This window comes from Callithrix jacchus, chromosome 18 (assembly GCF_049354715.1).
Source record: "Callithrix jacchus isolate 240 chromosome 18, calJac240_pri, whole genome shotgun sequence".
NCBI classification, from domain to species: domain Eukaryota; kingdom Metazoa; phylum Chordata; class Mammalia; order Primates; family Cebidae; genus Callithrix; species Callithrix jacchus.
This window is the reverse complement of record NC_133519.1, coordinates 17,375,184-17,396,060: the sequence shown is the minus strand read 5'-3', so window position 1 is coordinate 17,396,060 and position 20,877 is coordinate 17,375,184. Positions and strand designations below refer to the sequence as shown.

Genomic DNA, 20,877 nt, shown 5'->3' with positions numbered 1-20,877 from the left:
AACATACTCGTATTTTAATATAAAAAGTTATTGAGATATTTTACATTTTTTAACTAAAACTTTAAATCTGGTGTGCATTTTATACAGTGCATTTCAATTTGAACCAGCCACATTTCTGGTGCTCTTAGCCACATGTGACTTGGGGCTCCTGTTAGACAGTACAGGGCTTGAGGGTACTACTACCAGTGTCTGCTCCTAGTAACCCACTCTCTCTAGTCTATCCCTCACCTGCATTTTCTAGTGCATTCCATGGCATTGCTGCCTTTCAGGTGCATGTCTGCTCTGCCGCAGCTGGTCTCTGGGCCTCCAGCTCTTCCAGGCCACTCTAGTCACTGCAGTCAGACTTATCTTTTTAAAGGCTAAACCTGATCCTATTACTTCTTCTAGAGAGCCTTCAACAACTCCCGCATCTGTAAAGAATCATATCCATAATCCTTAGATAGCATTTAAGGCCCTCCATAACTTGTCTCTTCCCTCTGTTGTACTCGCTAGCAATGATATGTTACATTAGTATTTGCAGAGCCTTTTGACATACTTTGTCTCGCTTAATTCTCACAGAAGCTGTGTGAGATAGGCAGGGCGGGGCAGGTGAATTATAAGGCTCAGAGAATTTAAGAGAGATTTCTGGCTGGGCATGGTGGCTCACACTTGTAATCCCAGCATTTTGAGAGGCTGAGGTGGGAGGATTGCTTGAGCCTAGGGGTTCAAGACCAGCCTTGGCAACAAAGGGAGAACCCCCTCTCCGTCGCTACAAAAAAAATTTTTAACTAGCCAGATAGGGTGGTGCAGACCTATAATCCCAGCTACTTGGGAGGCTGAGAGAGAAGGATCACAAGACCAGGAAGTGGAGGTTGCAGTGAGCTATGGTCACACCACTGCACTCCAGCCTGAGTGACAGAGCAAGACCTTGTCTTAAAAAAAAAAAAAGAGAGAGAGAGAGAGATTCCTAAGCTCAACCAGGATAGAGACCCATGTCTTTTTAATTTTATCTCTTGTTAATGCTTCCTGTTGTGAGATCTGTCCCCTTTTCTCCCATAGTGCGCTGACAGCCTACCGAGAGTCCCTATGTCCTCTCTCTGCCTCCCTCTATGTCTCTACTTCTGCTGCTTCCTCCCCTAGAATGTCCTTCCACAGCATAGCTGCCTGTGAGAATCCCCCACTTCTTCCAAGGCTCTGGTTAAAATTCGCCTCCTCTCTGATTTCTTGTTTGGCTATTCCCTCCCCAAATCCGCTTTGTAACTACCAACACACTTTACCATGCATTTTCTTATTTAGTTGGTGCTTCACTGTCTTATGTGTAGAATTCAATTCTAGAAATCTGGGGCACTGAAGAATTTAGGAGCTTAAACAGGTTTTTCAGGGTAGCTAGCGGTACTCCCCACTTAAGTCCATGAAGAGGCTAACACCCTCCTACTTTATTAGTCTTTGTTAAAACTGTGAAATTATTAATGTAATCCTAATTTATATGCATTGTGGAGGTCACTCAAAAATGTTTCTCTCAACCGCTGTAATAAGTATAAGCTTATGATATTCTGATGTCTAAAGATCTGTTACCCATATCTGATTTCATCTTCTAACATGTATTTATTGAATATCTACTATATACTGTGTTTTGAAGCTGTTCTGTGCTCTAGAGAACAAGATACATGAAGTTTATCATTAAATGGGAAAAGCAGGCATTTAAAAAAGCACCCAGAGAGGCCTCACAGTGGCTCATGCCTGTAATCCCAACACTTTGGGAGGCCAAGACGGGAGGATCACTTGTGCCCAGGAGTTCGAAACCAGCCTGGACAAGATAGTGAGAGCTCATCTCTATTTAAAAAAAAAAAAGAGCGGGGCAGCTACTCAGGGAGCTTAGGTGGGAGGATTGCTTGAGCTCGAACCCAGGAAGTCAAGGCTGCAGTGAGCCATGATTGTACCATTGCACTCTGGCCTGGCAACAGAGTGAGATAGAGTGAGACCCTATCTCAAAAATAAATAAATAGAAAAAAGGCACCCAAACAATAATGTAGTTACTATTGAGTTAGGCATACTACAAAGGGGAATTTTAGAGAGGTCCAACCCAGGAAGTGTCAGAGAAGGCTTCTCCGAGGAAGAGACCCTTAAGCTGAACCCTGAGGAATGAGTATGGGTTCCCCAGGCCAAGGTGGGAGAGAAGGCTCCTGAGGTTGAAATACAGTGAGCAAGAGGGATATTGACCAGATACGTGGCTTGAGGATAGGCATGAGACCTCACTAAAGACCTGCTAGTCAGGTGCAGGATTTGGAACTTCATACAAGGACAGTTGGAAACCATGGAAGGGGGCATATCCTCTAATTTCCCTCTTTAAAAGATCACTCCATGTGTAAGAATAGATGTGGGGAGGCCAGTTCTTCTAGGTGAGAAATGTTGGTGTCTTAAATGAATGTGGTGGCAGAGACGGGGAGAAGTAGGTGGATTCCAGAAATGCTAGGGGGTTGTATCAGTAGGACTTGTCGATTGATTGGATTTGCAGAGATGTCAAAGATAATGCTCAGATTTCTGGGATGAGCAAGTGCCTGGCAGTGTTTCCTGAGGAGGAAACATTTGATCAGAAGGTCTGGGGAGATTGATTGCAGTTTAACTGTTTCAGCTCTGAGGTGTAAGTGAAGGTGATTTGGTCCTCCCAATTACCCTTTGAGAAAGGTAGTACTATCCACATTTTTTATTGGGAAACTAAGGCTTAGAGAGGTTGGATGACTTGCCTAAGACTGCATAGCCAAGAAAGGGCTGAGCCTGAGCTTACGGCAGTATTTTGACTCCCACAGCTGTGCTTTAAAAACCATACCACATGGCCTGTGTGCTGAGTTTTCAGTGTTGAACCAAGCTAACCAGCCTTCTCAACATACCAGTTCTCTGCCTCCCTTCTCCACACACATCTTTCTGCCAAGTTGTCTGCTCTGATAGTCAAACAAATCCTAAAATCCCTTCTTGTCTAACACCTTCATGAAAGTAGAAAGGTGAGGTTTATTGGCCCTGCCCTATCTAGAATTTGAACACCCTGGGGGTATTTTTCACTCACTCATTCTAGTTCTGTTCCCCTCACCCCTGACATTTTTCAAGCATAGGTCACCCACTGTAGAGCTGGGGGAAAAAAAAAAAAAAAAAAAAAAAAACAGTAAAAAAGCACAGTGAAACCATTTGCAGAGGGCTATATAGTTTCAGGCACTTAACAAATACTATCTTTTTTGCCCTCGTATCAGCCCTGGAAGAAAGAAAGGACATGTGTGGTCCTTCAGCTAACATTTTTGGAGTGACACTGACTGCACCAAGCACTGTGCTGGAACTCACCTGGTGATACGAGGATGAATAAGACATGGTTCCTGTTCTCAGGGGTTTAAAGTCTAAAAGAGAAGACAGACTAACAGCTGACACCAATATGTGTTCGTTTTACAGATAAGAAAGACAATAGACTGATGATAGACTCAGAAATTAAGGGACTTGTTTTAAGTCCATACCAGAGACCTGCTGAATTGGATCCCTAAGGGTGGGGCCTCACGTGATTCATATGCTACTGGATAGCTAGGGAGTGATCCAACTCAGGTGTGAACCTTTTCTGGTACACTTCCAGTGACCATTTGTCTATCCTCTAGTTTAAGAGATGAGGCAACTGATGCTTATAGATCAGCAGAGATTCTCTGCAGACAGGCCTCTTTCCTCACAGCCCTTACTGTAGGGACGTACAGGCCCAGGAGGGTGTGTTTCCAGCCTCAGACCAGAGGCGAAATTCTACCTGGAGGCGGAATCCTTAGAAAGTTAGGGTGCCAGGAACCTGCTTAAAACTCCACCCTGGGCGATAGGGGAAACCAACCAGTAAGACCAGGTCAGAGTTCAGTAAGTGTGGACTTTATCTGGAGCTAAGGTCCTGGTAGGGTGGCTCTTTCCTGGTTTACTGCTCTCATCTTTAGGGAAGGGCCCAGGAATATTACTTTGCCCCAGACTCAGGAAGACCTAACTCAGCCTGTATATAGTGTGCTTTTTTATCTTTCTCTATCCATCTATCATATGTATGTATATTATATAATTATATACATTTATAGCATATGTGTATTATATTTAATCATGTCATAAATGTATATGTGTGTGCACACATGTGATGTATATATGTGTATATGTCTTATATGTGTATGTGTGTAAAAGAGAAAATAAAGACCAGGCAAATCTACCTGTGGTATATACAGGTCATATAACTTTTTGTTTAGGGGTACAGACCTCAAAGTCACACCAACTTTATGCACATATTAACTTCATTTACTTAACCTCTCTGTTCATGCATTGGAAAATGGGGATGTACTAAGGTTTCACCAGGCTTTTGTGAGGATTGAATTAGATAAGATTAGATCAAGTACTTAGCACAGTACCTGGTAGGTAGTAAGAACTTTATCATTATTACCACAGAACGTGGATGTTCTAGGCCTTGTCCTTATTTACACGTTTGTGATGGGTTAGGAGTAAGGCTAAGCCCAGCAACCTCCCATTGACAGATGGAAAGGACACAGTATTGTTTGCTGCTCTTTGTTTCTTTAAACTCCAGAAGCCAGTCCTGTTTGGCCACCCTGAGTTCAAACTCATGTACTTTGTAGGGGTCTGAGTGAAGCTGTGGGCAGTGGTGAATGGGAAGGGTAAGACATCCCGTCTGGAGAGGGCTGCCACCACCCAGTTTCAGCTGATTGTCACTATGTGAGACCATAAGCTCAAGGATGCCAGAACTTCTGGCTGACATTTTAAGAGAAGTCAGAAATCTGTATTTTATTGTTTAGCAACTAACTTTTGAAATATATATATACAGATTCACACACAGAGACACACCACAGGCCAACAAAACGGATACGTGGGCTCTCTGGAAGGTCACCAAGCATCTCCTTGCTTTGCCGCCCACCCTGTAGGCTGGGGTGAGGAGCGTGTGGATGCGTAGAGAGGATCTGCTCTGTGCCTTGTGCTGCACTCAGGCATACCAGAAAGTCCACATTGCAACCTCTGCCCTCCAGCAGAGAGGCAGGACTGATGTACCAGGCCAGAGGGAGCAGTGGAGGAGGGAGAACATGTGCGCCAATGCTGGCTGCATGGGAAAGAAAAGGAAGAGCCCTTCGAGTTACTCTATAGATACTGTAAATGAAAAAAAACAAAATGCAAAGGGGAGGATGTTATCTGTTGTGTAAAGAAGAAAGGAAAATAATATGTATAGGTGTTTATTTAGTTTCACAAGAAGAAACACAGAAAGGAAACCAAAAACAAATAAAAATGTTATTGGGGAGGGGGAGAAAGAATAGGTACACTTCTGAATATACTTTTAGAATTTCATTTTGATTTTTCGGCCATGTAAATGTTTATTCAAAAAATGAAATTAAATAAGCCTGAAAAAAGGCAAACCCTAAAATTCAGCACAAATATAAAAAGAAGCCTAAATATATCTCAAACTGATAACATAAAAACAGATTAAGACCAAGCACAGTGGTTCACACCTGTAATCTCAGTGCTTTGGGAGGTCAAGGCAATTGGATCACTTGAGCCCAGGAGTTCAAGACCAGCCCGGGAAATATGGCAAAACCTCATCTCTGCACAAAAAACAATAGAAAAATTCGCAAGGCATGGTACTGTGTGCCTGTAATTTCCAGATACTTGGGAGGCTAAGGCGGGAGGATCACTTGAACCCAGGAGGCAGAGGTTGCAGTGAGCTGTAATCGTGCCACTGCACTTCAGCCTGGGCGACAGAGTGAAACCCTGTCTCAAAAAACTAAACAAACAAAAAACCCAACGGATTAACCCAGAAATGTTCACACACAGTACTGATGGTACTGGGATATAGTCTAAGGACAAAAAGAATGGCAAGAAAACCTTGAACTTCATAGGTTTGTTGTTACTGATGATATTGCTGTAGTAACTCCAGGAACTATCTTTTCTGCATATTGAACAGAGCAATGAGTAAATATATTGGTATTGTTTAGGAATGGGGTTCTCAGTATGAGAAAAGGAAGATAAAATGTGGAATGGGGAAGATGAAGAACCCTGTTGTGTTGAGTTCAAATTGGAGATACCAGTGTGAACTCAAAAATTTATAATAAGGCCAGGTGCGGTGGCTCAAGCCTGTAATCCCAGCACTTTGGGAGGCCGAGACAGGTGGATCACGAGGTCAAGAGATTGAGACCATCCTGGTCAACATGGTGAAACTCCATCTCTACTAAAAATACAAAAAATTAGCTGGGCATGGTGGCGCGTGCCTGTAATCCCAGCTACTCAGGAGGCTGAGGCAGGAGAATTGCCTGAACCCAGGAGACGGAGGTTGCGGTCAGCCAAGATCGCACCATTGCACTCCAGCCTGGGTAACGAGCAAAATTCCGTCTCAAAAAAAAAAAAAAATTTTTTTTAATAAATTTTTCTAGCTCTATCCATTAATAGGTCCTGGAAGGAGGGACAGCTCAGCAGCAATGAGTACCTAGCAGCCAGATCTTGTTTGCAAATGCATTTCCTGCTAACAGTAACAGAGCTCCTTGGAGAAATGTTTGATTCCAGGTCTGGCATAGGGGAAGTACAAGGTGAGCATGGAGCATCTTTTTGTGCCAGAAAGCAAGGACGTGATCAAAGACAGATGGTGATATGTTAAAAGGACACAGGAGCTGGCTTTCGGAAGCTCCCACTGGTCAAATGGAAACATTTTAAACATTTTTTATTTTAAAAAAGGATAATAGACTATAATGTATTACTTGGGAGAGGGGGAAGTTCTGTGAATTCATAGCAATACTCCAGAAAAGGGATGATGACATTCTTTACAAAAGCTTATTGGCTAATATGTGTAGAAGGAATGATAGAATTAGCAAATTGCCATTTTGCAGGCATTAATGCAATAAGCACTTTAGGCAAGAATCATCTATGAAGAGTAAAACTATTGGATGAGAGGTTGTTGGAAAACAGTATTTATGCAATCTCAAAATATCCCAGAGATTTCTCATGAATTCAAATAAGAAAAGAGATTTTTACCATTGAAAAAAATCTCAGGAGTACCACTTTACCTAAGTAATCAAACCTTCCATCACCAAAATGGGACAAGCCATCCAACATCACTTATATAATAGTCTCTTAAAAATGTTTAGCCTGAATCTAACCCTGAGGAGGAGCAGATGCATCCAGATGGTAGGCCATTCAACAGGATAACTCACCTAGACTCTGCAGAACTTCAGTGTCATGAGAGACAAGACCAAGAAAAGCCGAGAGGGCCGAGATTAAATTAATCCAAAAGAGACATGACATAACTATAATTTGAGATCATTAATTGGCTCCTGAATTGAGGTAATTGGGGAATAGCTATAAAGAACTTAATAAGACAATTGGGAAAATCTGCATGTGTACTATGTATTAGATAATACTGTCTCCAACTCATTGAGTGTGCTGAGGGCATTGTGGTTATATAGAAGAATTTCAACACTCTTAGGGGATTTAGGCCAAATTCGGGGTGAAGTGTCATGATGTCTGCAACTTTCAAATGAAAAAATGTGTAAACATAGATAAAGCAGATGCGACAAATGTTAGTTGCTGAATCTGGATGAAGGGTATATAGACATTCACCATGCTGCTGCTTCAATGTTAAAGTAGTTTGACATTTTTCAAAATAAAATAAAATGTTGGGGTAAATGAAACGTGGGCTGCGGTGGTCAGGGATTGCTTCATGGAGTCAAAGTGATTTCATCAGGACCTTGAAAAAGTAATAGGAGATGGACAGAGACGAGAAGGGATGGTAACCATCAAGTCAGGTGGGAATGAGCACAGCATCGCTTAGGATTCGATAGAGAGAGGTAGGTGGTAGGCAAGTAATAAGAGGTGAATCTGAAAAGACATTTGGGTCCACAGGATTAAGTCCCTTAATACCAGGCTATTGCAGGCACATCTGATTGTGTGGATAAGAAGGAGAGAAATCACAAGTTCTTGATGAGAGGGCCTGAGGGAGTGGTTTTTGGGTAAGTTAGTCTATGATGGTGGAGTGCTGGATGGACTGGAAAGTGGAAAAGAGGTTTTTTTCAGTAATCCAGGCATGAGGCACTAGACATGTGGCTTCAGGGGATGAGTGTCAATGATTATGTAAAGAAAGGAGCAGCCCTGGGAAAAGATGATAAAGAACCTACAGGTTTCTTTGTCTGGCAGTAGGGGATAACTGAGAAGTTGGGTCAGAAAGTCTGTCTCAGTAGTACCATTTAGAGAGTGCAAATTTGGGGGGAAATTCTCCACTCTCCACGACCACCTCCATACCCCCAGGTTTAGGCTAAGTGGAATCTGAGCTCTGCTGCCAAATTTGGATGAGAATGTCATCAGGAAAAGGGAGGGCCTGCCATTAAATTATGACAGCCTCCATTTCAGGCCAAACTACCTTCCTCTCTCCTTTCCTTGCTTCGCAGATTTTTAACCTTTCGAGGTCTTCCTTCCAAACACGTGCTTAGACTCAAAACCCAGCTGACACAACAGTCTGTCCATTGATTCTATCCACCAGGCCTGACTTCCGTAGGCAGTTCTTTCTCCTTCCGTTCAATGGTAGTTTTCTCTCCTTTAAGGTCTCAGAAAAAAAAAAATTTTTTTTTGCATCTGTTGCAAGTATACTTATGTTGCCATCTCCTTGTCCCCCACATACCTGCCCTAGCCTGTGATTTTATTTTAGAGAGACGTTGATGACTGCTGAAATGGTCTTTGTCAGTTGTTGACAGCAGGGACATGGACTCCTAACAGTTGTTGGCAGCACGGACGTGGACCTTTGCTTCATTAGCCTTTGATTATGTGAAACTGCTCATGCCCCAGCTCAAATGCAAACTGAAGTAGGTTATCAGGTTCAAATGCACCTTCTAGACTTCAGTATGGGCATAGGAAGCCAGCTTCCTGGTGGGGTGTCTTCACGAGACAAGGAGGCCTGAGGTGGGCTTTCTCTTTAGGTCTGAAGGAGGAGGAGTTCAAGCCCAGCATGGATAACTCTGTGCTGTCACAGGGAATAAAGCAGGCAGAACACGTGGGAAGAAGGAACAGCATAGGCGGAGACAGAGCCAGAAACCATAGCAAGTGAAAGGAGGACAGTCAAGAGCAGGGACCAAGATTAGGTGTGAGCCCCTACTGCGTCAGGCACTGGGGATACCCAGCAAGACCCTCTCTGCTTTCACAGACCTTCCAGCTTTGCCTGTACAGCATTTTCAGTTGGGTATTCGAGCTGCAGGAAGGATAGATATTGGCAGCTGTGGAAAACATCAAAGGGTGCGTCTGCGGGCCTCAGGCATTATCCTTCATTAGATGCTGTGGCAAATGGCCTAGCTGAAGACAGATGACTGTTCCCTGAGTTCACGGGGAGTTTCTAAAAGGTTTTCAGTGGCAAAATGACGTGGGTAAATTTGCCTGTTGGTAAGCTCGTGGCTGTGTTGTGCCAGGTGCCTCCCCTGGGTCACACTTGGCTCTGTTGTGGTTTTTCATTTGAACCAACCATCTCTAGTGTCTTGTCTGGTTTATGTAGTGTTTTGTTTTTCTCTTTCTTCCTCCTCTCCTGCATCGCTCTCTCCTGGGCCCCACGCTCTCTCCCTCCTTGATGTCCTTCTCTCTCTGATCCAAAGATCAGCCAGTAAAAAGCAGTCTCACCTGTCCAGGTAAGAGGGGTGCCACTGTCGGAGGGACAAAGACCCCCTCCTTTATAAGTTACTTGTATCCTCTCATGGTTCCAAACTTAAAAAGTACCAAAGAATATCACAAAAGCCTGCAGTTCCGTTCCTGTGCCCTAGCCACCCACTTTCTCTCCTTAGAGACTATCATGTTACATGTTTCCTTTGTATTTTTCCAGAGATATTTTAGATATTTTTGCATATGTAAATAAATATTTAAACATATATTAAACACATAATTTTATTCTCCCTTTTACTCACTTTTTTTAACTGTCAAAAAAAATTCTATATTTTGTTTATTTCACTCAGTAACATATCATGGAGATCATTCTCTATTGTGTATAAAGAGCCTCTTCATTCTTTTTTATGACTAAGTTCTGTGTCATTGCATTACTGTAATTTATTTAACTAGTCACTCATTGTGAACACTTAGATTATTTCCAGTGTTTTGTCATCACACACGGTGCTTCCACGAGTAGCCTTCTACTTAGTCATTTGCTCTAGGTAGGATAGGAATTGCCCCTTTCTGAGGGGCAGCAACTGTTGATTCAGGCACTTGCAACTTGTACACTTTTCCAAAAAGGAGTGCCACAGCAATTACTGAACTTTCTTCTATTCCTGGGAGGGTCCCAGTTAAAGGAGATCAAGCAGAGAAACCTTTGGTGATCTGTACCATTTGGAGGTTTGGGGTCTTTCATAGTTTCTAAGCAAGGTGCTTCAGGGTGGCTGAGGCAACAGAGCTGAATATGGGGCTGGAATGCTACCACCAAACGGACCAGATTCCTGTTCCCCCATGATACCCAAAGGGTAAATGGAATTTTCAGAGGCTTGGGCCATTGCTCTACCCTCTTTTCTAGAAAGTGTGCAAGTTGCCAGTTACCCAGCGGGCTTGTACTCATGCCCATTTACCCTCCTGGAGATCACTGTTACGGAGAGGTGGGACTTTGAGGGACAAAGAGATGAAGCTGAATGGGGAGCTTGTCTCTGCTGCCGCCATTGCAGCCCCTGCTGCGCTCATGCAGGCCTCTACGTGTTTGACCCACCTCGTCCTTCCCTCCAGTCTCCTCTTCCTTTGTAAATCATCGCCTAACACTAACTGGCTGTTTGGTTTTTTCCTGTCTTTTTCTTGCATTCATTTTCTCTGCTGCTCCGTTCTGTTCCATCAGCCCCATTGCAGCCTGGTAAGACCCAACAAGCTTGTATACATGTGCACATCCCCTTCTTGCTATTCTCTCTTTGTCGCTTGACTCCAGGAAGGGTTATTTCCCTTCACACCTTGCTGGGTATTAAAGAGATCATGCTTGCCTTGCCAGCCCAGGATGCCAGATAGGTGGTGTTGCCAGTGATGTACACATGGCTTATGTCCTGCCAGATTGGGTTACAGGGTGGGTGAGTGGGTGGGTCTCTCATTATCCAAGACTCAGGGCCCCTTTCGACAGAGCCTCCATCTACTACAAGGATGGTCCCTCCCTGCCCAGCTCATTGACGTGCTTTTCTTACTCCTTCTCCAGGTTAAGTAGCCTGTCTTCCCTGGGAGATTCTGCACCTGAGCGCAGGTCCCCTTCCCACCATCGCCAGCCCTCGGATGCCTCTGAGACAACAGGTAACCTCCTTGGGCATTAACATACAGACACAGCCAGGCATGGTGGCACATGCCTATCTTCCCAGCTACTCGGGAGGCTGATGGAAGGATCACTTGAGCCCAAGAACTCTGGACTGTAGTGTGCTATGCCAGTCAGGTATCTGTACTAAGTTCTGCATCAGTATGATGACCTTCCGGGAACAGGGACTACGAGGTTGCCTAAGGAGAGGTGAACTGGCCCAGGTCAGAAATGGAGCAGGTCAAAACACCTATGCCGATCAGTAGTGTGATCATGCCTATGAATAGCCACTGTACTCCAGATTGGGCAACATAGTGATACTCCATCTCTTTAAAAAAAAAAAAAAATCACATGGCCAGTAATGGTGGCTCACACCTATAATCCCAGCACTTTGGGAGGCCGAGGCAGGCAGATCACTTGAGGTCAGGAGACCAGCCTAGCCAACATGGTAAAACCCTGTCTCTACTAAAAACACAAAACTTAGCCAGGCTACTCAGGAGGCTGAGGCAGGAGAATTGCTTGAACCCAGGAGCAGAGGTTGCAGTGAGCCGAGATCACGCCACTGCACTCCAGCTTGGCGACAGAGCAAGACTCTGTCTCAGAAAAAAAACAGCACATGAAGACAGAGGTATACACTCATACAAACAGATCAGTATACTCCAAATGTAAAGCAACTTAGTTTTTATGTTAAGCACATGGTATATACTAGGTATTGTATTAATGGGTTTTATATAAATTCCCTCCATATATCAACAGTAGAAGCTAGGTTTTATTATCTGTATTTTGCAAATGAGGAAGCTGAGGCACAGAGGTTAAGAAATACGTCCAAGTTTACAAGCTTACTGGGGACAAAATCAAGACTTGAAACCAGTTCTGATTTAACTCTAGAACCCACACTTTAATCAGTACAGGATACAATCACACATACCAAACATATGCACAGTGTCTACTGTACACTCACAGGAATGGAGACATTTGATAGTCAGAGCCTCTGTTTCTTTTTTTTTTTTTAATAATTCTGTATTTAAAAAAAAAAAAAAAAAGAGTACAAGTCAAGGAGTAGAGGAAAGGCTTCCTAAAGAAAAAGCCTGCTTCGAAGTGTGAAATACAGAGCCCGCTCAGTAGAGGGAGGGATCAGAAGAGGACAAAAACAAGTAGAGGCCAGTGCGGTGGCTTGCACCTGTAGTCCCAGCACTTTGGGAGGCCAAAGTAGGGTCACTTATGCTCAGGAGTTTGAGACCAGCCTGGGCAACATGGCAAAACCCTGTCTCTACCAAAAATAGAAAAAATTAGCTAGGCATGGTGGCAGGCACCTGTGGTCTCAACATAGTTAGAATTCATCTCTACAAAAAAAAAAAAAAATTTTTTTAATTAGCCAGGTGAGGTGGCATGCATCCGTAGTCCCATAGCTACTTGGGAGGTTGAGTTGGGAGGATTACTTGAGCCCAGAAGACCGAGTCTGCAGTGAGCTGAGATCACACCTGTCCACTTCAGCTTAGGCTACAAGGCAAGACTCTATTAAAAAAAAGGAAGGGAGAAAGTCTAAATGGCTTTTAAGTTTTTTTTAAAGAAATAAAAGTGATCATCTTTAATGATGTGAACCCCCAGAATATCTTTATGAGCCTACATGACATGTATCCTTTTTTTTTTTTGTCGTATATCCTTCCCTGGATTTGCCAGGAGACCACTCCTAAGTCACCTTGCATGAGTTATCCAGCTCTCTAAGAAGAGTCAAGCATTGCTGTACTACTTGCTGCATTCATTGGATGTCACTTGACATGTAACTTCTAGGCTCCCTTGGGCTTCAATCCTGGGAGGCTCCTAACTGGTAATATTAGTCTTCAGGAGGATGGCTAAACTTGGCCCTGCCCCTTCTTTGACCAGTCTCACCCAGGCACACCAAAAGGCACAGACATGTACATGAGAGACAAGCATTTTAGCACCTCAGAGAAGGGTAGTTTCTTATTTGGAGTGCAAAGTATACAGGTTTTGCCAACCACCGAGGGAGGCATGTCTACAGGTAGTTTCTATAGGTAGGCATGTCTACCTAGTTTCTACAGGTAGTTTCTTATTTGGAATACAAAGTATACAGGTTTTGCCAACCACCAAGGGAGGCATGCGGTAGTGTTCAGACAGGAATAGTCTGGGGAAGTAAGTTAGTGTGAAAAGGCTTCTTGAAGAAGAAACGTACTGGGGCTTCCCTCGGTTGGTCTTGGCATATGTACACTAACTTTCCAATGACACTGTGTACTCAACCTTTCTCTCCACCTTCTAGGTCTTGTTCAACGCTGTGTCATTATCCAAAAGGACCAGCATGGCTTCGGCTTCACAGTCAGTGGGGATCGAATTGTTTTGGTGCAGTCTGTGCGGCCTGGTGAGTGCTGCATTCGTCCTGCCCACAGTGGACAGTTCTTGCAAAGCCACCGTGTATGTGACAGTGCCACTCTACTTGGAGAACTTGTGCTTTCCTGTGGGGCACAAATGAATTACTCTAGAACTGGCTCTCCATGGGTGCCTGGGGAAGCCTCTTCAATGCAAAGCCCCAGGCAGAATTTCTAGAGATTGCACCTCATGCTTGCTTTCCTGGTTGGGAAGTGAAAAACCAGCAAAGTAGCTGTCAGGTCATCATCAGGCAGATGTCTGATTGCCATCCAAGGGAGGTCCTCATACTGGGTCACAAGATTCTGTGGCAGAATCCAAGGCACCCTTTCTTCATATTTACCTCCATACTACCTGGCTAAGTGCACAGATGTTCACTTTCAACAGAGGTTTATAACCTGAGACAGGCACAATAGTCCAAATGATTACAGAGCACATTTGCTGATATAATTAACATTAAATAATAAATTACCAACAGATGAATGATATATGCTGGACATGATGTCGGTTGGGGGAAATGGTGTTTGGAAGTTTGAGTAGTTTGTGATTTGAGGTGTAGTCATTTTCCTTGTGATCGTTTGGGAAGCCCTCTTTTTAAAAAAAGGATTTTCGAAGTAGTTTGAAAGATGGAAATGAAAAGCAAATCAGCAGAATAGGAATTTGTGGGAAGGGAGTAAAGAGTGAGTGGGCATCATAGCCAAATCCATCCAGTTACCACTTGTGTATAGAAGGGGTGAAAACAGTCAAAACTCTAGCATGTGCCAGCTAGTGGAACCATTGTTAGTGGTCCAGGCTGAGGAGGATAGTCAGAAAGACGGTGGGTGTGGAAGATTCCCTAAAGGGTAAAGAAGTGTCCCTAACAGGAGTGAACTTCAGTGCAGTAAGTAGCACTGGGCTGGTGCCAGGGAGCATCCTAGGCTTGGCTTAGACGAGAGCACAAGGAAAGGATTGGGAGTAGATTTCCCGTTAGGGATGGTGCAGAGGAGGAGGGAAAATACACTTGCATTGATTCTGGAGGAAGATTTGGGCTATGTTCATAGGAAAGGTGAAAAGAGAATTTCAAATTTGTGACCAAAGTGAGATATGTGGATCATATAAGGATATAAATAAGCATAGCTTCTTATGTTTGGGAGTGAACTTATATCAATGGGAGATTTGTTTTGCATATCCTGAGGTGACGCTCTAAAAAGATAGTTTTATTCTTTGCTTTTCTTATTTCTCAGGGTTCCTGGACTGGGGTGAGACAGAGTTAGTAGAACTGCCAATACCTCTTACTTTTCCTCTGCAGCCTATCTTGTACAGAAAATATGGGATCCCCTTTAGTGAAGTGTAGGTTCAGCTCTCCTTTACCTTCTTCCTTCTCTTAGGCTGAGCAGAGTCAGACCCAGAGAGGAAAGAAGGAAAAGATGGCTTACAAGGAGAATATGAGTTTTAGAGACTATGTTTGTGTGAGTGTGTGTGCATGCATGCATGTATGCATGTGTGTGTTGGGGAGGAGAGTAGAAGAGACTTCATTCATTTGGATTGGCATTGAAGTCACAAGAATAACAAAGCAGTAGTTATCTTTTCCAGATATATATTAGGTTTCTTTAATTCACTGTTTCTGAAAATATAATCTGTGTTCTGCCTGAATCAGAATCACCTACGCCCAAGATGATTGAAATCCTTTTTCTTGGAGCTGACCTTGGAAGCACTGAATTGCTTTCTGGCAAGAGGTCCATGAAATACACTTTTTAAAAATTCCTGCACAGATTCTCATGCTTGCTGAAGTCTGAGAACTTCTACTCAAGTTCCTTTACTCGGAAGAGTTTAGTTTTGTTTCGTTTTTTTTATCACTAAGTTATTAGAAGTCCCCTCACATGTTTCATACATTCAGGCAAGACAGCTCTGTTCTCTTTAACATTAGTTTCTAAATGAATGTATAAGCAGGAATTTCAAGCCATTTGCAAGTATTCTTCCATAAATAGCACACTTTAGATGAGGGTAGTCTTGAGTCCCAGGATTGAAAAGCCAAATTGGAATGTAGTCATCACTATATTTTTCTTTTCAGAGTAGACACGTTTAGATGGGCTTTGTGGGAGTTTTGTTTTGATCAGAGGAATGCAACTTACAGATTTAATGATCACGTTGGGGCAAATGTGCAATATGTAATTTTTATGCTTCTCATTAACTTGTTTTGGCTTTAATGCTTTTTGCGCTTCCTGGATGTAAATTAAACTAGGAATATAAGCCATTTTAAACTGTCTTGTGAGGTTGGGCATGGTGACACACGCCTGTAATCCCAGGACTTTGGGAGGCCGAGATGAGAGGATTGCTTTAGCTCAGAAATCCAAGACAAGCCTGGGCAATATGGTGAAAATATTTGTCTCTATAAAAACAAAATTAGTCAGGTGTGGTGGCACATGCCTATAGTCCCAGCTACTTCAGAGGCCAAGGTGGGAGGATCGCTTGAACCCAAGAGGTCAAGGCTGCGTGAGCCAAAAATCACACTACTGCACTCCAGCCTTGGTGACAGTGAGACAGTGTAAAAAAAAAAAAAAAATATATATATATATATAGTGATCAAAACCACTGTAGCCTCCAGCCAGATGACAAGTTGAAAAAGTGAAGAGCATGATCTTTTGAGCACCTCAGTCAGTCGCCATCAGAAGCTCTTAATTTGGTTTATTTTAAAGGGAGACTGGGCTGAGTATGGAGGCTCACGCCTACAATTCCAGCATTTTGGGAAGCCAAGGCAGGAGGATCACTTGAGCACAGGAGTTCAAGACCAGCCTGGGCAACATAGTGACAAAAAAAAATTGTTTTTAATTAACTAGGCTACAAAAAAAATTAGCCTCATCTCTTCAAAAAAAAAATTTTTTTTAATTAATTAGCCAGGCGTGGTGGCACACACCTGTAGTCCCATAGCCACTTGGGAGGTTGAGTTGGGAGGATCGCTTGAGAAGACCACGTCTGCAGTGAGCTGAGATCATGCTTCTGCACTCCAGCTTGGGCTACAGGGCAAGACTCTGTCTATTAAAAAAAGGAAGGGAAAAACTGTAAATGGCTTTAGAAAGGTTTTTTTAAAAGAAAAGTTATTATCATCTTTAATGATGTGAACCCCCAGAATATTTTACAAAACCTCTCAGGACTTAGGAAACTCTTGTTTTAAGCCTTTTCTCCATATTTCTCTTAATAATTATTTTAGCAATTATGTTTCATACAGTAAACTCATTTTTCCCCCTGGATAATAAAAAATAACTCATATTTGACCTTGGAACATATCCAGATACATTAGAATGAAGCACACATGCTCTTCCCAGAGCCTGGCCCTGCCGGCCTCCTGCCTTGGCCTGGCTATCAGAAGTCTAGCATCTTATCTAGGTGGAAGGAAGAGCAGGAGATGGGACCTTATATAGTTAGTTCACTCTAGCTTAAAAGAAGTTGTGTCTCTAAAGTAGAATAGGAAGTGCACCCAGCATTTGAGGTACTTAACACAGAGAAATAGGAGGAAATTTCAGAGGAGAGGTGATCTGACAGGGACCTTGGTGTAGCTTCAGTGGCCTCTGGGAGAGGTTGTTGGGCTCTGCTGACAAGGCCTTCTCCTTACAGGAGGTGCAGCCATGAAGGCCGGTGTGAAGGAGGGCGACCGGATCATCAAAGTGAGTGACCCCAACATGCACTCCCACTCCCAGCAGTGGAGGCAGATGTGCAGGGCACTCCTGGCCTTGCCCCATCCTGCACACTTTCATCTTGATACCAACTGCCAGGCAGCCACTGAGTTAGGAGTGGTCCATGCAAGGGAGCACGGTGTGGTACAGTGTGAGAGAGAGAGCAAGGAGGAAGATAGCTGTGCTCCGTATTTTAGGACCTTCTTGACTCTAAAGCAACCAAGCTTTTAGAACAAGTTTTATTATTCTCATTTCATAACTGACCAAAATAAGATTAAGAGGGAGGGGTAGTAACTCATGGAAGGACCCAAGACTTTGATTCTCAGGTTGATATTCTTTCCTCCATATAATGCCAACCTGGGGTCCTTGCCCATTCTGAACTACTATAACCTGCCCTGGTTGTTCAGGCCTTTCTTCGACAGAATGGTGTTCAAAACCAGCCTGGGCAACATACTGGGGAAGCATTAAGGAAATTTCAGATGCAGAGACTTCTTAGTCCTCTGTAAGGAGGAAGCACACTGGGGCAGTGGACATTCACATGTGTGTGAGACAAATGGTTGGAAAAAGTGTAGACCAAAAATAAGTGAATGAATGAACAAATTAAGGAATGAAGACACAGGTCTTATCCCTGAAAACGTGCAGGCTAGCTGGAGAGACAGAACAAATAGCAGATATGAACAGAACAAATTCATGCTGTGACCTGAGTAAACGAGTGACCAGAGGACGCTAAAGAGCATTGGAAAATGGCTTCCTGAAGAAGTGGTGTTTTGAACTTACAGAAGGATGCTCTAGCTGTTCATCACCATTACTCAATATTGTTTGTCCCTCCAACAGGTCAACGGCACCATGGTGACCAATAGCTCACACCTGGAAGTGGTAAAGCTGATCAAATGTGAGTTGGAGAGAGGTGACAGCTAAAGTAGGGGAGCAGATGGGCTGAGAGGGAGGAAAGGAGGGAGGAAAGGGTGGACCTACCATCCCAGGAGGTTTCCTTTGTAGATGTGTGAGGCAGCTGAAGTCGCATCTTTAATCTTAACATGGAGTGATCCACTTGAATGGCCACAATTCCCTATTATTTCAAGTGGAGACACTACTAGGCTGTCATGAGATATCTTTATGTTTACCCACACCGATCTTTGCCACTCTTGTTTAGACCATATCCTACTGAGCGCAGGTCTCCCTCAAATACCTTTCAATTCCCTCTCCCATTCATGGACATTCATACTCACTTGTTTTCTATTTGGCAGGGAAAAGCAACAATAATCTGTTTGTAGCCAGGAAGGCTCAACAATTTGAGTCTGTACAAATATTCAAATAGAAGGAACAAATGTTGAAGAAAGAATTTAAGAATGTGGGAAGTTTAGGGAGGGCAGAGGGCTAGAATCTGAGTGCCTGGTCTGTACCATGTGGGCAGTATGCTCAGAGTGTGACACTGGCTACTTACTTTAGTGAGATAAAGGGGGAAACAAGGGGCTGCTGAGGCAGCCCGTGGCGTGTGATCCCAGATATTTATGAGTGGAGTTCTAGTTGAGGTCTCTGCATGAAGGAAGGGCAGGAAGTGGTACTTGGGTCCATGCAGGGCATGAAGGCAGGGATTAAAGAACTGGTAGGGCATTAAAAGTGAGGAGAACCTAATCTACAGAATTATAAACTTAATGACAGGACAAAGGAGAACAGCCCCCCCAACCCCCCCCAACCCCCGCCACCATACCTGGACTGTCTCTCCAGAACAGCACTCCTGGAGCAAGTCTCTATCTCCCTCTAGCTGGCGCCTATGTCGCACTCACCCTCCTGGGCTCTTCACCTTCATCCGTGGGCATCCCTGGGCTTCAGCAGGACCCATTCCCAGCAGGAGCTCCCCGAGTCACCCCAGCGATCCCCCCACCGCCACCTCCTCCACCTCTACCACCTCCACAACGCATCACAGGACCCAGACCTCTGCAGGTAATGATCCTTCTTGTTCTCTTTCCTCACCCTCATGTCCTATTGAAGAGCTCCGCATTGGGGAGGAAAGCAGGTTAAATCCATTGGGGCTGTGGTAAGCAGAGCAAGCCAAAAGACATATGGAAGACTATTGAAAGAGTTGGACACAAACAAGCGCTGCACAGTAACAGTTGTTCCCTGCCTCAGTGTCCTCCTTCTGTGCAAATGCATATATGCTTTTATCACACAGCAACATTGTGTGTTTCCTAAGTGTGTGGAAGACTCTAAGGGCGCTCTCCAAAAGTACTCCTCTTCGGAAAGAGAGTGCACACTTCCGGCAGGGACAGAATGCATCTGTTCAAGACCATTGCCAGCCAGTGTTCACCAGAGTCTGGTATAAAGTCAAGGTGTAGGGGAAAGGCTTCCTAGAGAAAAGCCTGCTTCAAGGTGCAAAGTACAGAGCCCACTCAGTAGAGGGAGGGATTAGAAGAGGACAAAAATAAGTAGAGGCCAGTGCGGTGGCTCACGCCTGTAATCCCAGTACTTTGGGAGGTCGAGGTGGGAGGATCACTTGAGCTCAGGAGTTTGAGACCAGCCTGGGCAACACAGCAAAACCCTGTGTCTACCAAAAATACAAAAAATTAGCCAGGCATGGTGGCAGGAACCTGCGGTCCCAGGTACTCAGGAGGCTGAGGTTGGAGGGTTGTTTGAGCCAGAAGGCAGAGGTTGCAGTGAGCTGTGATTGTGCCACTGCACTCTAGCCTGGGTGACAGAGGGAGACCCCATCTCAAAGAAAAAACAAAACAAAAAAGTAGAAAGGGAGCTCTAGAAGCAAGGAAGGAACACCTATGTGAAGAGTTAAAAGAGGACAAGATGCAGACAGGTATAGGGAACAGGATTTTTCAGTTGGAATGAAGACTAAACCTCCAAGTCTTGGGAGACTTTAGGGAGCAACTTGATGCCGAAAGTGATTACAGCCAAAGTTTCTAGAAGTTCAGGAATAAACTCAAAATAAGATCTGTGTTTACTGCATTCCAGCAAGGTACTGAATAAAACATACTTATGATTCAGGCTCTACTCTCATAGCTTTCCTTTCCCAAGAATCAGCAGATATAAGAGAGTTAAGCTATTGAGTTCGTCCCTAACTCTTATACTGCCATATTTTCCATCTCTAGGATCCCGAAGTTCAAAAACATGCCACCCAGATCCTCAGGAATATGCTGAGGCAGGAAGAAAAAGAATTACAGGTAAGGTCACTGCCAAGGGTAGACTGGCCATTGCCTGAGTGAAATAATACTTTCTCAGAGCAGCCTGCCAGTGTGCACAACTTCATTTACAGGCAATATCCCATCACAGTAAAACCTCAAAAAGTGAAACTTCTGGACCACTAAAGAATTATCATTAGCCAGTAGAATTTGTTAAAGCAGAACTTCACCAGTAGAATGAATAGGATTCTCCATGTATAATAGGTTAGGATAGTGAATATGTAGACCGAAAAAAAAGTCATTGGAGTTTATCTGGGAGATTTCTAAGGAAAGGAAGGGAAAGAGAGAAGAAAGGAAGGGGCAGGTGAGTCCTGGGCCAACCTGATAGAGGTGGGGAGCACTTGGGTGAAGGATGAAGAGAGTTTTCAGGCCTAGCAGTGATGTGTACAGAGAACAGTAAGTAGATTAGTTTGCTGGAGTAGAA

At 43.8% G+C, this 20,877-nt stretch overlaps 1 protein-coding gene across 28 annotated transcripts in view; it reads left to right on the top strand.

Annotated features, from left to right (window-relative positions):
* ARHGEF11 (Rho guanine nucleotide exchange factor 11) overlaps positions 1–20,877 on the top strand; it is a 110,997-nt gene that overhangs the window by 48,164 nt on the left and 41,956 nt on the right. For 11 of the 28 annotated variants that reach the window (XM_078356021.1, XM_035279788.3, XM_035279787.3 and 8 more), the window contains exons 2-9: positions 9,591–9,623; positions 10,802–10,816; positions 11,147–11,238; positions 13,512–13,610; positions 17,207–17,256; positions 18,100–18,157; positions 19,031–19,209; positions 20,364–20,435. In XM_078356021.1, the coding sequence (XP_078212147.1) occupies positions 9,591–9,623; positions 10,802–10,816; positions 11,147–11,238; positions 13,512–13,610; positions 17,207–17,256; positions 18,100–18,157; positions 19,031–19,209; positions 20,364–20,435 (598 nt within the window). Of the gene's footprint in view, positions 1–9,590; positions 9,624–10,801; positions 10,817–11,146; positions 11,239–13,511; positions 13,611–17,206; positions 17,257–18,099; positions 18,158–19,030; positions 19,210–20,363; positions 20,436–20,877 lie in introns of those variants that run through there. The other 17 variants (XM_035279786.3, XM_078356032.1, XM_078356031.1 and 14 more) reach the window with 4 other exon arrangements.